This window comes from Centropristis striata, chromosome 20 (genome assembly GCF_030273125.1).
Source record: "Centropristis striata isolate RG_2023a ecotype Rhode Island chromosome 20, C.striata_1.0, whole genome shotgun sequence".
NCBI lineage: Eukaryota > Metazoa > Chordata > Actinopteri > Perciformes > Serranidae > Centropristis > Centropristis striata.
Window position 1 is genome coordinate 10,879,125 of NC_081536.1, and position 18,312 is coordinate 10,897,436.

Sequence of the window (18,312 nt, forward strand, 5' to 3'; positions counted from 1 at the left end):
ATTGTGGTAAAATTCATTTAGATCCATTGAATGGTGCTGACAAAGCTGTTAACGTAGTCAACAGGATACACAGTTTTCAGCATGACATTGAATGATAAAGTTATATTTCTTTTGTGTTTTATTTCTATATTGTGATCAACAATTCCCGTAAAAAGACCAGCAATGCATTCATCATGACAATTCTTTGTAGGCACAGCCGGATACACAGTAGATCATCTCTGACTCAGACCTTTGACTACGTACATTATAAACAGTCATACTAGTGCATTTTCTCAGTGTATTCCCTCAATATTGAGGCACACTACGGCCAGTCAGCCTCCAGTATGGTAAAAATACGGAATACGGTAAGAACGTGTTAGACCCAACTTCAAAATAAAAGCAAACACATGTCGCTTTCAAAATAATTAAGATGGAATAGTGGCATAAGAGGCTTTTAGGGGGAAAAAATTCTCCTGTGCAGCCTCCAGACCCCCCTGCTTTGTTCGGGTCCCCCCATCATAGTCTCAGAAAATCCTGTGGGAAACATTTCTAAAGCTTTTTTTGCAGTTGAGTGTCATTTTTATACTTTCTAAATTGCTGATCGATATTTACACGCAGACATCATCCAGGGGACTAAATAACCCTTTACCCCCGCTGCTGAAAAAATCCTTGAGGAAACACTGGTAGTTTACTCCCCTCAGTTTGTCAAACTAACACAACTGAAGTGCAGTCTCAGAATTGTTGCAGAATTATCAAAAAGTCAGCCTTTGCTCTGTCTTGCTTGTTAGTTTAATTTCCAAAGACTTACAAAGATGTTTAGGGTTATTGTAAACAGTTTGACCTCTAAAAGAATCTTTCTCATATGAAGTTGAATGTATAGTGTTACTAACGGTATGCTTCAATTCCCAGGGCCACGGTGTGAAGTTAACATCGATGAGTGTGTCTCAAACCCATGCCTAAATCATGGGAAATGTATTGATGCACCTAATCGATACCACTGCTTGTGCACTGATGGCTTCATGGGGCTCCACTGTGAGACCGACATTGATGAATGCACATCAGCGCCCTGTCTTCATGGGAGGTACAGGTTTTTTCACCCTCATTTAAAGCTGAAAGACTGCAAATGCAGTGCAAAAAATTGCATGGAATTATTTTTAATTACACTCCTTGCCAGCGCCTTGAGTGGAGACATATGTCACATGTTGTAAAGAGCTAATTTGATGCGCTTACAGGTTGTCTCAGTGGTCTCTAAATTACAGTCATTAATTCCGTTGAAGGGGAAATACTCACTCGTTCAAAAGATCTCTGTCGTAGAATTCTGCATGAACAATGCAGTAAAAGACCTGCCTATATGAATGTGTTTGGTTGAACCCCATCTGTTGTGGCCTTCTCAGTTGTAAAGATGGAGTGGACTCATTCTCCTGTCTCTGTGAATCTGGATGGACCGGCAGCAGATGTGAAACAAACATTGACGTGAGTTGAGCGTAAGGAATAAACCTTCTGGGTATTGAAGAGGAGTATTTTGTAATCTTTGAGTGGCCTTTGGTAACACTAACTCTATAGATTTTTTTTAACAAGAGAAGTCAATTGAACTACCAGGGCCATATAAGCCTTGTACAAATACCTGATTAAAAGAAATTGCTCGAAACGACAGCTCATGCCTGACTCAAGAGATAAAACATTGAGTGGCTTGCAAGGTCTCTGTGAGCATCTAGTTGAGTGAATAATCAGATTATCAGCTTTTTAACTACTTTGACAATTCATTCTAAACCAAACTTGGTGTTTTTTAACCATACATTGAACAGTTTGTGTGATAAAGTTTGCATTTTATGGGTGTATCTGTCAAAATATCTCATTATTGGTAAAATGCCTTTGTTTTTTCATTTCCAGGACTGTGCACCCAGACCCTGTTTGAATGGAGGCTCATGTGTGGATCTCATTGATAAATATGCATGCTTCTGTCCGGATGGTTACACAGGGAAGACTTGTGAGACTGATATAGATGTCTGCAAAGAGGCCGCTTTTAATGTCTCACTCTGTTTCAATGGGGCCACCTGCCTCGACGGTGAGGGATCAAACTTTACATGCAGGTGAGTCCACTGTTTTGTTGTTTTTATATAATGATACAGAAGAATTGTCTCTGGGTGGACTTGTGTACGATATGAGTTGATTGGATGCCCCGCTGACTGCAGCCTGGATGAATAGTTTAAATATATTTTCATTGTGTGGGACATTTTAACTGCCGTGACTCGCCAATAACCAAACAAAACCACAATTTGAATTTCTAATTGACCGTGACTAACTATTTCCTCTGAACAGCAATTGTTCAATCATTCTTTAGCAACCACAACAAGGCACACAGGTCTGTAAAGCTTTGGATTTCTCTGAATGCTGGTGGTGTGCAGGGAGCTGTACTAAGAGCAACAATTAGCATTTATTGAGTTTGGGAAAATTTGGACTCCTTTTTAGTTCATCAACTCTTAACTGATTGCTGATTAGCTGGTTTGGCTAAGTAACTTACTACTTTTAGTCTATTTCTATCTATTTCTATTTAAAAAAATATGTGAGTGGTAAATGTGTCATCATTATCATTTTACAATTATGCCATGAGGCTTGAACACTTGAAGAATAATAAACCCTTTAAAGCATGAATTATTAAATAATGAAATAATATATTTCTCAAGTAAGAAATCATGCCAATTACTTTTTATATCTGTTTACTGCAGCGGACACCATGCATCAACAGTATAAGTAAGCAATGCATACAGGTTTGAAAAAAATATTTTTGAGGACTATTTGATATTGCTGTTGAATTAAAACAACTAGAAATTATCAAATTTTAAATAACAAATACAGAATTAGCCACAAATATATGCCCAAAAGAAGAATATGCCCTTTGATGCATAACGTCCACTGGAGCGGACAGGCATAAATTTAGGCACAGAGAAAAAATGTCCAAGAATAATGTTCTAGACAACAGTATTTCTTTTTTCTTCAAGTATATTTTTTGGGCATTTTCTAGCTTTATTGATAGTGCAGATATTCAGAGTGAAAGGGGGAGACATGTGGGAAAGGGCTCCGAGCTGGATTTGAACCCAGGCCGCCCACTTGCGAGGACTGAGCCTCTATGGTCTGTGCTCTACCAGGTGTGCCACCGGGGACAAAAATTATTTCTTTAGGCTGCTCTGGCGGTCCACCACGTGGTGCTCAGGACTCGTTTCTACATCTTAATTAGTTCAAAAAAGCTTTAAAATTCCTGTCCAGGTATAAGTGGACATCATGCATGAAAGGGTTAAGGAGGCAGAGTTTAGGATAAAGTAATTACCCAAATGTTGTGGTTATAAGTTCCACATAATGAAAATATACTCATGAATTTTCATCTTCTTCTGTTAAAATTGGTGTCAGTATGTTGAGTAATTTGCTTTCTGCCAAACTGAAAATTCATGTTGTACTTGAATGCAGCATTTTGTGAGTATATGTGTGCATCCGTACAGTAGCAGTCCTCCAGCTTGGCTGCGAGTGAATCATTACTTTTTAATTGCTGACATGCTCTCCCTCGAGTGAAGAAGTGTATCTGAATACAAGGTGTATGTAGTAAGTGTGTGCAGATTTGACACAGCAGCTCCCAGGATGCCTAACAGTTAATTACATTGTCTAACCTTGTGCTGATGTGCTGCTATATGCTCAGTGTCATGATTTAATGTATCCCAGATTACCACAACGAAAGAGGTTGCTGCACCTCACAGTGTTTTATACAGTATTGATGCACTGGACTGCCTACTGCCTCAGCACAATGTTTTTATGATGTTTACGTCGTTGTAGGCAAATTTGTGTACATATATATTACAGGGAGGCGATATAGCATATGTTATGCATTCACAGATAAATGTGCACACTAAGGACAAATAATGTCCTTTAGTATCCTGCTGATCTGCAACATGATTGTGCATTGTGTGCATTTTCTAGGACATAGGATTCTTTTGCTGCATTTGACATACTTTGACATAAACTACAATGTATTGTTGTTGCATTATTAACGTGTTATTGGCCTTATTTAGAACCAGCAATCAGTTTTTGATTTGGGCTTTATTTACAAAAAAAGATTTTTACACCACCAGAAAACATTTAGCTGTTGTTTTTAGCAACACCAGGTGCCGATCCTGTGTTTTTGGTGGTGGAGGCCTCTTGTTTTACATTAAATCACAGACTGTGACTTTAAAATCATGTTAAAAGATTTTTTTTAGGAGGCAAGCATGTTTTGTACATTGACATACTTTTTCCACTTGACTGGAGAGGGTTTGGTCAGGAAAGCACACTGAGTTATGGCCTAAAATATGAAATCAGTCATGCAATAGTTTCTTGGACGAACCATATCTACTACACATGAAATCCACTGTTTTATCTGCATGTTTTGTGTGAAGTGGTACACATTCAAATTTGCACCTGTTCTGGAAATGGCCTCAAAAGCACTCCATTGTCTCTCTATTAACAGCCAAGTGGTTGTGCATGATGCCTGTTACGTGATTAATTCAACATTGCCTTACAGGTCTCGGAGGGCAAATTCCCCAAAATATTATTTTGTGCCACATGAATACAGCAGTAGTGTGAAGGCATTTACTAAATCCTAAAAAAACAGTCAGCTTTCTGAACCTCCACCTTGTTTCTTCCCCATCGTTGTGCTTGTGTCACCTTTTCTGATGTCAAATATTCCCAAAGATGTTCAGCGAGTTCACGGTCTGGTGACTGTGAATTGGAAATCCATGCAAGTCAGCAGACCTTGGTCTTCCTTTGGCCTCAGGTAGCTTTGATGCATGATCAGGCTCATTGTCCATCTGGAAAATGGCTGCTCTTCTACAAAACTTAAAGCCAGTGGGGATGACATCTGGAGAATCGAGTGGTGCCTCTCGTTGCTCAAGGTGTAGCTTATCCGCTGCAAATCACCAGCTTCACAACAGAAAACCATTAGCACAACTAAATATCCCCACTTTGTTTACCTGTGGATTTTATGCACTGCTGGATCAATCCATTATGTTTTATAATCCCCTTAAATAAGTCTCTAATTTCAAGTTTGTGATCTGTAAACTTAACTTGAGTTTCAGCAGTGGGCTTTTTGGTATTTTTTGGCACGACCAGGTATTGTTAAAGAAATTGATTAGCAGTAATGATATAAACACATTGAAGGCCATATTCATTAAGTCCAACTATGGACTACGGAAAAAACAACAAGGCCTTTTTAGTTTAAGAGCAGTTAATGGACAGCATCATCTACTAACTCTGCTGAACACTGTTTTCTCTCAATTTCTTTCACAGAATATCCTGTTGAAGGAGAGTATTATACACACATAGTGTAGGTGCAAGGCTATGAGTAAACCGCGTCACTGAAGAAAAACCCTGCACACCTACTCCATGCCACTAAGGTTTATATAATGACAGCGTTTTGATCCCACTTGGATCTTTTAGGTCAGAAGACTTGAAAATGAAAACCACATTTACTGACGTCTATGATGACAGGTGTGCTATATCCAAGACGCACAGGGTGATAGAAACAAATAACAATTAACCATTCAATAAAGTACATAGAAGAAAGTACAATAGGAACATCATCATTAATGATATCAAATTATTTTATGTGTATAGACTCTGTACATGTATGTAACATTATTTTTCCTCCAGATTAATACAATATGGTACAAATAATCTGATAAAATGGTTATAATTAATATATGTTTGACAATTGGCTTTTGTATTGCTTTTTGTTCCTCTTTAACTTTCTTTTATGTACTTTATTGAGATAAGATAAGACAAGATAGGGCTTTATTTATCCCGCAGTTGGGAAATTTAGTCGTCACAGCAATTCAAGGTACAGGCACATAGATATAGAAGACAGAATAAAGAATACACACATTCTATACACATTCTATACATTATATATATATACATTTCTGCTATTTGGCATTTATTATTAATATATATATTTTATTTGTTTTCCTGAGAGCACTTTGCATTTTTACAGATATTTCACATTGGAGAAAAATATATTCTAGCATGTTAAATAGGTGCATACAACTACATGCACCTATTTAACCTATTGGATGGTTCATTGTTAGTATTATCAGTGGTGTTATCACTGTTTCAGTGTTTCAGTGTACAGCCACTTTAGCTGTTTTAAAGTGTCTTTTAATACTACGAAAAGCACCATATAAATAAAATGTATCATTATTGCAATATGTAGTTGTTTTTATCACTCTGTGTATTTTGGAAGAATGTTGTCATCAGAGAGCATGTCAGCCTTTTTCAGGATGTATAAACATGGGTGTGGTTTCCATTTGTCAGCCTTTATGACCTGATGAAGCTCCAAGTGAGATCAAACATTCTCATGATTAAACTTTTGTGGCATGAGTGCATGAAAATAACACACGTCAGAACTCCAAAGTTCTCTGCCATAGGCAGTGGTGGAATGTAACTGAGTACATTTACACAAGTACTGCACTTAGGTACAATTTTGAGGTACTTGTGCTTTACTTGAGTATTTCCATTTTATGTAACTTTATACTTTTACTCCACTACATTATGAGGCAAATATTGTATTATTTACTCCACTACATTAAGCTTACAGTTTTAGTTCATTTCCAGGTCAAGATTTAACATAAAAACCATAATTTATTATTATTATTATGCATTTTTATTAATCATACCACATAAAAGCAGGCTAACATAAAAGTATATGAAGTAGTTAAAATTAGCCCTCAAAGTACATTTTGATGCTGATACTTTTGTACTTTTACTTAAGTTAGTTTTGAATGCAAGACTTTAACTTGTAGTGGAGTATTTTTAGTGTGGTATTAGTACTTTTACTTAAGTAAGAGATTTGTATACTTCTTCCACCACTGGCCATAGGCATGTTGGATTTATTATGATTATTTAGTTGACAAGATTCAGATTTTACTAACGCATTGCAATTCATTTTTGAAAGCCATTGATGGATGCACAAACTTGAGTTGATTGCATAGTGCTATGAGAGTTAGACATGTCAATATAGAAATCAAACAATCCATACACTGATATGGACACTGTATGAGGAGAAGACACTGTTGATTTGAACAGGAAGTAAGTTACCACTCTGTAGATAAATGAATAAACAGTAATGCTTTGTTTTTCTTGAGTCAAGTTTGAATTGAAGCCTCTTTAGATCATCCCCAGCTCTTCTGATGTCACTGCTTTCTCTCAAGTTTCCAAAAAAATATGTCTGTTTTAAATAATATACTCTGAAATAAGAAGCAACAACTGACTAGAAAAAGTTATGTTGATAAATAATAAAAGCAAGCGGTTCATACAGATGCAGAGTGTCAGACCCACAAGAAGGAAGTGACAGCACTGCGAGACAGCCTCACAGTTTGAAAGTATGATATGTTTTCTTAGCTGTCCACCAGGTTTCATGGGGGATTTCTGTGAAGTGGATGTTAACGAATGTTGCTCAGCTCCCTGCCACAACGGTGCCATTTGCCAAGATCTTATTAATAGCTACGTCTGCCACTGCAGGTCAGGTGAGTCACTCAGACATCCTGTGAGTTTTTCACTTTCACTTTGAAATGAGAAAACCAAAGCTGCTTTTTCCTTGTTACGGGAAACCTTTGTTGCTCATGAACAAGATTACTAAGACACCGCCTGGACGGCAAGACATTTTTCGAAGCCACATTTCACTGTGCCCCAGATGTGTTAGAGTACAGTAGCATATGTAAACCATGTAAATGCTTATAGAATGCCCATATTGGATTGAAAGGGGCCACATAAAGTGTCACTAAAGGTTACCATACTGCCTATATAGATTCTGTGCCTCGAAGCCATTCAAAAGTCAACCACTTTCCTCCAGGGAGAAATTTGTAGTCATACAGTACAAAAAAAGACAGTGATAAAAAGACGATACGGCACGGGCTCATTAAAATGTATGTGGCATCTTACTCTTTAGTGAAAGCCTTTTTTTGTCTTTGTATGTGTGTGAACCTAAAAAGAAGCAAATCAATGTAGGAGAATCTGATTGATATTCACTTCAGAGGGTGGAAGTGGGAGAGCCTGGGCTCACCACGGCACTCTGTGGGCTTTTGTTCCTGGCAGGTTGGACAGGCCTTCACTGTGAGGATGACATTAATGAGTGCCTTCCACAGCCCTGCAACCAGGGGATATGCATTCAGAATGATCCGGGCTATGGCTACACCTGTTTCTGTCGTCCTGGATTTGTGGTGAGACTCCCCACCTTATCCCCCCCCATCCGACTCTCCTGTTTTCTTTTTCTTTTTTCTTTATCAACCTTCACCCTCTTGCAACTCTTGAGTCTTCTCTTGGCATTGATTTACTGAACCGACAAAAAGGTGTCATTACCTTTTTCTTTGTTGTGTACTGTCTGATCATTGTTTATTTATTTCCCTTTTTCAAGCCAGAAAAATCAGATACATTTTTAGCTTCTGCTATTTTATACACAGTCGCCCATGAAGTTGAAATAAAATATTTGGGTTTTTTACCTCTTTCCAAGAAATGATTGTGACAATGTGATTTATTCTTTTTAAAGTTTATATCTTCTCAAAACTTTGTTAATTAATCTCTTCCAAACATATCACAATGAAAAATAAACCAAAATTTACATAGGATTGTGTCTGAAAACAAAATTATTTCAACGTTATAGACAACCATGTATAAATAATTTATATGAGGGGGAAAATATTACATTTTTTAATGTTAAAGCAACTACAAGAGACGTCAAAACTTTCTGCAAAAAAACAATCTATAAAGCCTTCTACAGCACTGTAACACAAACTCAGGCGCAAACAGCAATCATGCAAACTTTTATTTGATAAACGTAAACAAGGAAACAAAATTAATGAAATAAATATCACATCCGTTCTCTTAAATTAAGATATTTTTTTTTTACTCTTTTACAATAAAAATAACCAAGTGAAGTTTCAAAAAAGAAGAAAAACAAACAAAAAATATATATATATATTACTGTGAAAAGAACATAGACTCCACTTTATGCAAATTAATAATGGCGTTCATAATTTAAACATAAAGGAATATAGATCTATTGCTTCATCATACTTGATAAACAAAACTTACTTCCTTTTAACGTACTACTCACTGTCAAACTTTGCATGCTGGGAAAATGTAAACAAGCGATCTTCTGGTTTGCATGCCGTAGATCGTTTGATCTAATTTTGCAGGGAATCAGACCTGCTGACTGTTAAATTGATTTACAACCAGTTAAAAACTCCTTGTAGTTGCTTTCAATGTTGCACATAAAAATGAAAATAATCTTCATGTGAATTGTCAGGTATGATCTTGCATCACATGGTTCTCAAGTTTAAGAAAACAACCTTGTTTTTGTTACAAAATCCCATGCCCCCTTCTTAGTGCAAATGAAATTATTCAAGCTGTAAACATTTAGCATCACATCGCAGAGTTACAGGACGCATCTGAAGGCTGTTTATCTTCAATACGCAGGGGAGGAACTGTGAGCGCAACTATGACGACTGCCTCTTGAATCCATGTCCAGAAGCTTTTTCCTGTGTCGATGGCATCAACAAGGTCAGCTGCCTGCCTCCTGTTACGGAAGCTGTTCCCTTGGTGACTGTAGTCAAGAACACCACTCGCGGCTCCACACCCAGGGTGCCAACGCCAACACTCCGCCTGACACCAGCAGCTGAGAAATCCACAGGTACACACACACTGTGCTTACATGTTAGTGCATTCAGTCGGGATGAGTCATTTTATGCTCCTTTATACTTTTACTCAGCTATAATTTCTCGCTACCTTTCAGATTATCTGGTTATGAGACAGTCTCATATTAATACTGATGATTCTGTATGAGCTACATAAGCAAACAAGACTGTCAGTGAGGCAATTGGCTCCTTACAGAAAACATATGTCTACTCTAGGCCCTTTGTCACATTTAGGATAAGTTAAGCGAAATTAGTTGTCAGCAATATCACGAAGGGGACATTTCCCCTCACATGGTTTCATCCAAAATAACTCCTCAACTCTGAAAGAGGTAAAATTATCCAATATTTCATAAAAAAGCAAAAGATGTGAGGGAAGGCTAAAGATGCATACTTATTTCTGCAGCACAACTTTGTTTTTTTTTCATATTTTAACCCATTTATTATTCCTCAGTTATCTATTGTCAACCATTCAAGGAGGCTTGACCCCCATGGGAACCACTTAATCCCTGTAATCAGATATCTGCTTATGAATACAGAATCTGTAGACAAGGGGTCAATTTTTGATGTTCGAGCATTCTGATTTCTGTTTGTAATCTGAGTAACCAATCAGGTTTGCTAGCATGGATGTAAACAATCCGTATGTAGAGCAAAAAGAGGCTGAACACACTGATCAAAATGCAGCCTCAGAACCCAGCTATCATCTAATGACGATTCAGTTATTTTTAGCTTTTTAAAATGAATCTGCATTCAAATGCAGAAAAAAAAAATCTAGTCGTTGACATCATCTCGCAACTCCATTCTAACGAACGAACAGAAGAGGAAGTATTGGCCTGTAAATCATTATTATTATCCTGGTTATCTAGATATGTTCTATCTATACCATAACCTTTGAAATGTTGGATGTTCATACATCTTTGTGAGACTGATAGCTGTTGGGTTTGGAGATTGGAAATTAGTGGGCGAAACAAACTGCATCTAAAGTAAATGTTAAAAGAAAATTTCTCTTTAAAAAAGATGTAATTGAATTGAACTTGCGATGGAGGAATGCACAGTGTATGTAGGGGGCGTGGCCTCCCTTCACTAAGCAGTGTGCTATGTGCATGTGATTGACGAATAGCAGAGATATTTAAGTGTACTTGAATGAAATGTTGTTTTTTTTGTCAAAATTATGCTAAATGTATATTTCCCAACTATATTTATGTTCCCTGTTAAGGGCAAACCTTATTTTTATTCTAAACACCCTGTTAATTCCTGTTAATTCCAATAAATGCCCGTTAATTCCCTTTAACTCCCATGGAGCGAATTTTGCAACTCTACTTGTAATGGAGTATTTTTGCACTGCTGCATTTCTACTTTTACTTTAAGTGAAGAGAGAAGTAGTTGTGCTATCACTGGGCATATCCAGAATGCTGCAGTGTCCTCGTGCTCTCCTTTTTGTAGACTTAAATGCAGTTTAGCTCAGTTCCTAATTGTGAAGGACATGTGTACAGCTTCAAAGGCTGCATACATTTAGAAAGTTTCAATTTCACATCAGTTCAAATTAGTTTCTCAGCTTGAACTCGTCTGTGTTCAGGATAGTTCTACATACTTTAGATGTTAACTTTCTTGTTTGAGGAAAAACTTAGATCAATATGATTATGAATCATATTTATATACTGTAAAACACAGACTCCAGAAGGCTTCTGGAATGGGAATCGTTCTGAAAATGGCAGTGCATCAACTCAAATTAACGTTTTTCAATCAAGTCATAGCCCACATTACTATGCTATTACTTTCATTCACATTATGTGTGCAAGAAAGTGGCACTAAATTATTAAACTGATAAGCCATTACACTAATCAATTTGTACTAAAGGTGGTCCAGGGATTCTTTTTTTTTTATGACAAATGACAAAGCTATCCTTCCCTCGTCCTTCCCACCAAACATTTTGCTGCACAGGGTTTGCCAGTTTCAAATGAGAGGAGACTCCCACTGAGCTGGTACTCCAAATGTGATTTTAGAGCCTTTGGAACATAGCGGGCGATGATATATTAGGTTTGATTGAGAGATTGTCGCAGTTTGTGCAGCTGTGGAGAAAGAAAATCTTGGTAAAAATCTAGCTTTGTTTCGGCCACTAAAGTGCATTTTCTATTCGAGGACGATAATTTGAAAGAGTGGTAAGTCCAATCAGTATTTTGTTTTCCCTTTAACACTCAAATGAAGACACAGAACACAATATGTTATACATTATTGGTGTTGGATTCAGTCGTCTATGTGAGAGCAGGGATTCGGAGCACAGGGCAGATTGTTACTTCTTGACAGATGAGGTCTGTCTACCTTTGAAACTGTTCACAGAGCTGTAAAACAGACCTATTGAACACAGACGAGCTTGAACCAATTCAGTGAGACACTCTGAAAATCACTGTGGGCCAAACATAATGGAGTCCTCTCTGCTGCACCTGATCCAGCCCTCATTCAAGGCACATCGCATCGGCCTACAGAGGGTTAAATAAACACTGATAAAGAAAAACAAACTAAAGCATCCACACACTGAAACATCCTTTTACTCTTTTACATATAAGTACATAATCAAAGTAAATAAGTTTTAAAGTAAGAGGACCCAGAAACTCATGAGTTTATCTAACTAGGTCACCATCTAAACGCATGCAGTGCCCTTGGTGCTGCTTGAAATAGACTCAGACAGTGCTCTTTTAAACCTAAGACTGCTCCACAACCTTTGAAATACACCAAGTCAATGGGAATTTAAACATAGAGGGGCTAGTTAATACGGTAAACTGACAGAGGATAACATTTCTTGTAAAAAAAACTAAAGAGCGTGTTAATTTCGTCAAAATCTTTCTCCTTAATTTGGATGTAAAAAATACATTTTTCAGGAGAACTAGTAGCTTCAAAAAACAAGAAAGAAGATATAACAAGAAACCTTATTCCACGGATTGAGGTGATTGTCTTCTTCTTTTTTCCCCCCATCACTGTACAGTCAATGCTGAGCTTCACAGTATTTTAGCTCTACAATATGAGCGCTGATGGGAATCTAGAGAGGACACTACTGGTGGAGGGAGGCTTACCGCAGCTAAGCCACGATTTGGTTGACTTTCCTTGGAGTGATCACCACAGCACAGGTGAAGCTGTTATTTGTTGCTGCCACGTGTAGCAGAAATGAAATTACTTGAGCTCCTCAAAATCAACTTGATGACTAAGAGGTTAGCCCCCCGAGGGTGCTTTCAAACATGCAGCATCTGTCTCGGGGCAGTCACCTTGATGACCTTCAGTTTCAACATGCATGCAGTTGTTCTGCAGGACTAATTTATGTTAGCATGTGTTTTGGCAGTGCCTGATTTGATGCCCATAACCATTCTGATATATTCAGTGACACAACTTTGCCAGTGAGTCAGGATGACGTCCACGGTTATGAATATTCATGCGCGAGATGAAGAAAGAATCTGTCTAAATTTGTCATTTCAGCTGCAGTTTATGGCCTCTGTGCTCCTGTACAGTAACTGTCAGTGTTGGAGTAATTTCCTCAGTTATTTTTAAAACCAGGCAACAATGATATAATTAGACAAAAGATTTTTGAAGCCATTTTATATTTAGGGTTTTATTCCTCCGTGTATGTCAGCAGTATAATAATATTCAACTAAATCTTCTCACATGACATATCCTGAATATAAGACATTTTCTGCCAGCTTTGTAGGTACAGTACAGCATGACCTTTTGCCTTCCCTCAGGGCTTTGAAATTGCAGAGGTCCAAGAATGGTTCTCAGCAGTATTTTATCTCTGTTCTGTGACAAGTTCAATCAGTCAGTCTATTACCTTAACCAATAAATCAGGCATGGAACAGGGCTTACGTCCTGCCTTTTTTAAAATAAATGGGACATTAAGTCTATATCAATTAAATCTCACCGCCCAAAGTCTATCCTCATATTAATTGATCTTAAGTTCGCATTTCTCCAAATATATTTTTCTACAGGAATATCTTTTGCTTTAACCTGTCTGACACCCGCGTACACTCTACTGCAACATTGTGCTCCACCTTTCCAAGTTACATTAAATATGACTTATATCAAATTTTCCACCCCTTTTATGGACCTGTATTAGGACTCGTCCTAATTAAATCTGATCTGAAAGATTTATCTCTTTCGGAATATTCCCACTGAGATGACTTTTTTTTTTCTCCCCCTATTGAAACTAGAAAAGCTTTTGAACAGAGTACAGTAGTGACAAACTCCTTGCTCAGCCCTTTTTTCTTAAATACAACAGCAGTGAAGAAAATACTCATAGAGCTCAAACAAGAAGCATTAGGATACAGGATTGCATATATTTACAATGGAGATTTAGCCGAGTCGATTCTTATTAATTAATCTTTTCTGGTGGAATATCTGCAACATTGTGCTCCACCTTTCCAGCTTACATTAAATGTGACTATGATCTATTTTTTCACCTATTTTATGGACATGTATTAAGGCTGGTGCTAATTAAATCTGATCTTAAAGATGTATCTAAAGGAATATTCTCACTGAGATGACTTTTCCCCCCTATTGAAACCAGAAAAGCTTCTGAACAGTGACAACTCCTTGGTCAGCATTATGTTAGCTATTCTTTATTATAACAGCATTAATTAATATACTAACACTGCGCAAAACAGGATAATGAAAGTGAAAAAAAAAAATAGAATATAGTTTAAATTGTACACATTTACAATTGAGCTGAGTCGATCCTCATATTAATTAATCTTAATTTTGTATTTTTACAAATATATATATAAATATTATTTTTTTTGCTGACTATCTTGTGCTTTCCCCTGTCTGCAACATTGTGCTCCACCTTTCCAACTTACATCAAATGTTAATGTAAATCTTGTATGTAAATTGTACACTATTACAATTTAGCTGAGTAAATGGTAGCCCATAAAGTTGAATAATTTTGTTTTCATGCACAATCCTCTTTTAATTATAATTTATTTTTAATTGTGATATGTTTGGAAGAGATTGATTAATACAATATTGAGCAGATATACACTTTATCTGTCAATAACAAATATGGCACAATCATTTCATGGAAAAAGTTAAAAAAAAAATGTTATTCCACTTTATGGGTGACCGTGTATGTCCTCATATTAATTAATCTTAATTTTGTATTTCTACAAATATATTTATTTTTGTGGAATATCTTCCACAAATCTTATCTTTACCCTGTCTGCAACATTGTGCTCCACCTTTCCAACTTACATTAAATATGACTATCACTTTTTTCACCTCTTTTATGGACATGTATTAAGACTGGTGCTAATTGAATGTGATCTAAAAGATTTATCTAAAGGAATATTCCTACTGAGATGACTTTTTCCCTCCCATTGAAACCAGAATAGCTTCTTAACAGTGCCAACTCCTTGGTCAGCATTATGTTAGCTTTTCTTTATTATAACAGCATTAATGAAAATACTGATACTGTGCAAAACAAGATAATAAAAGTGAAAAAGGAATTACTACATTTACAATTTAGATGCAGCCTGACTAGTTACTTGAAACATGTGGATGGAGAAAAAAAAAGCGTGGTGTGAGAATGTAAGGTAGTGGTGAAAACAGGAGACCTTTGAAGGAGCGACTGAAGCTAACTGCTAATGAGGGATGATACTGCCTCCTGGCAGCAGCCTCAGACTGCATCAAAGACTACATCAGACTAAACAAGGCTTTAAAATTAATGAATAGCTTTGTCTCTGAGGGGTAATTTTCCATCATCAGCATTGGCAAACCCCATTGTCAGGAGTGAAGCTGAAGACAGCACAGCATTGTTGCTGCATGCATTTATCCTCATTAATTCACAGATCACAGTAGGTCTGCTCCCGATAATTCTCACTTTTTTTTTTTCGTCAGGAGATTTTCCTCAGGGTATTGGTCATATTGCTCTCCAGAGAAAATGGGAGTATTTAGGTTAGCTTGTTTGCCAAATGCCCTGAGGGGCCCACTGTCAGATCAAAGGGGGTCTAGCCTATTAGGACTTGACGCGTAACAAATATTGATAAAGGTCTCACTCGCAGCTGCCCGATTAATCATGGCAACAACTTAAAAGGAGCTTTGCTGATTTCTCTAGTGTAATGATTTTTTTTCTTCAGATAAGAACAGACGGAGCATGAGACAGGTGCATCCAGGAATGCTTTTCATTTTAACAGGCTCCCCGGTTTGACTTTTCTGCAACAAATTGCACTACTTCCTTCAAATGAGAAATATATTGAGCATGAGCACCCCTAATGCCTGCCTCCAATTGCAGTCTGAGTCAGTCTTTTAAGTTTGTCTGCGTCACTACCCACAATAAGCTTGCGGGCAGTGGAACTTTTACTGAATATCCCATAATTGCCCATTCTCATGGATGATATAAGCCAAGTTATTCCACTATAAAATGAGGCATGTAATAAACTTGTATGAATACGTTCATTTCAGCCAAGACTCCTCTCTCGCCTAATATAGAGCCATTTGCATGCTTCACAGCTTTTTGGCAAATAAGACTATTTACAGTATGTCTGTACAGTGAGTGAAAAGAAAAATACTCTGATGCACTGAGAGGCCTTGAAGCCTTTTTCTGCTTTCAAAATAATAATTATCTGTTTTTTGCCTTCCCACACTAAATTGCCTGCACTGTGCATTAGTCTCTTTAAGATGTTTTCAATGCAGGTTGCCAAGGTTATATGATGGATACAGGTACGGCTGGATAATATGGCCAACGTTTTCTATCCCACTAGAGCTCATTTCACATCTCGTTAGCAATATTTATCACAACACAGCATGTTTTCTGTTAACTGAATAAAAGATTGTCTATTCATTTTTAAAAATATACCCACCTGGTAAAGCCTATTTTCTCATTTATTTAAAAACTTTATTGCAAAATTAGTGAAAATATACAGAGATTTTTTTAAATACACTAACAATGTGTGCATGAATGCACACAAATACTGAATGATCCGATTAAAACAATAGTTTGTTTACTACACTGGGTTATATCCATGGGTCTAAATGAACAATAATGCTGAATTAAGCCCCTATCCTAACTGTATTCAATCATATTTTAGTGTATTATAATCAATGTAATAATTAAAATACAGTCATGGAAAAAAATATTAGATTAGCTCATAAGAGTTTAAGAGCTGATATATAGCCATTTCCCATGGTTTTCTTGATAATAACCAAAAATCTTTATCAATAAAACCATGGAAAATGGCTAGATATCAGCTCTTAAATTGAGCTCTTATGAGCTATTTTTGTTGTTATCATTATATTTGTCCAAACAAATATACCTTTAGTTGTACCAGGCATTAAAATGAACAAGAAATTTAAGAAAAAAAGGGTGGTCCAATAATTTTTTCCATGACTGTATATGCTATTAAGGGCTGAGAATTATAGCACACTTGCAATAACAATGTCTGTAAATAACCAGCAATTATGAAGAATTATGATACTTGACAATATAAGTGAATATATAAAAGGCTTTACAGTGTGTTACAGCTATTGTTATAAAGTATAATGAACACTTATATGCTTACTTATATACTTATAGTGCTTATATCTATAATACTACAGTGCTATAAGTGGATAATAATGCATTATAAGTGTGCTTATAATGCATTATAGACAAGGGCTTAATGGAAAGTTTTACCAGTATTTTGCATCAAATCTTATGAGAAATTTGAATTAGTATGGACTTATTATTAATTATTAGATGATGCAATTGTATATTATTTCAGAATAGAATAGAATATCTTTATTAGTCATTATGCAATGCATAACGAAATTAAGTGCAATACTCTAATACTCTAAACAATAATATGTATTATGTAAAAAACACACAGTATTAAAACATAAATATAACAGATAAAATGAATAAAAAAAACATGGCGAATTAGAAACAAAAACAAACAATAAATAGCACTTACATCCACGTCCACTTATATACACCATTTCATCATGATAGGATTAGATTGAAAGACAACGATAAATTATCATATTAAATTATCGCCCAGCCCTAGATACAGTCCCATTTACATTTTACACAGCAACAAGCAGTAGTGTGTGCAACCGCAGAGTAATAAAACTAGAAAGTTTATGTTCCAGCCTCAGTGGCAACAAGCCCCTGCCTGCTGAGGTGTCCTTAGCCAAACTCTGAATCTTTAATAATTCTGCAGTTGCTCTCCTGTATCTCACCCTGTGCACTGACCTCCCTGTGGAGGAAGCGAGTGAAAACTTGAATTCTTCTTTCAGGGATCAATAGCGAATCTCAGCAGAATTGACAGCTAAGATGCATAAACTGCAGTGTGTCTTGCTTTTGTTTACCCTTTCCCCCCATTTCAGTTTTCTATATTTTTTTTATTTCCCAGATTCAAGCTACATTCAGTACTTTGGGAATTCATACCTGGAGTTTGAGGGTATTGACCTGAGTGCTCTCAACAACATCACTGTGAGATTTCAGACCCAAGTAGCCCGGGGAACTTTACTTTATGTGGACCAAGGACCTGCTGCTGGTGATTTCTTTTTCATGAAGCTCTTCATCCTGGATGGAACCTTGCAGGTTAAAACTGCATATATACAGTTATCATATATAATTAATTTGCTAGTTTTGTATCCACTACATCAATTT

The 18,312-nt window shown here is 36.6% G+C and overlaps 1 protein-coding gene across 1 annotated transcript in view; it reads left to right on the top strand.

Annotated features, from left to right (window-relative positions):
* eys (eyes shut homolog) overlaps positions 1 to 18,312 on the top strand; it is a 202,249-nt gene that overhangs the window by 112,050 nt on the left and 71,887 nt on the right. Inside the window, exons 29-35 of the mRNA XM_059359709.1 lie at positions 889 to 1,060; positions 1,374 to 1,452; positions 1,870 to 2,069; positions 7,399 to 7,523; positions 8,092 to 8,216; positions 9,472 to 9,685; positions 18,053 to 18,243. Of these exons, the coding sequence (XP_059215692.1) occupies positions 889 to 1,060; positions 1,374 to 1,452; positions 1,870 to 2,069; positions 7,399 to 7,523; positions 8,092 to 8,216; positions 9,472 to 9,685; positions 18,053 to 18,243 (1,106 nt within the window). The remainder of the gene's footprint in view (positions 1 to 888; positions 1,061 to 1,373; positions 1,453 to 1,869; positions 2,070 to 7,398; positions 7,524 to 8,091; positions 8,217 to 9,471; positions 9,686 to 18,052; positions 18,244 to 18,312) is intronic.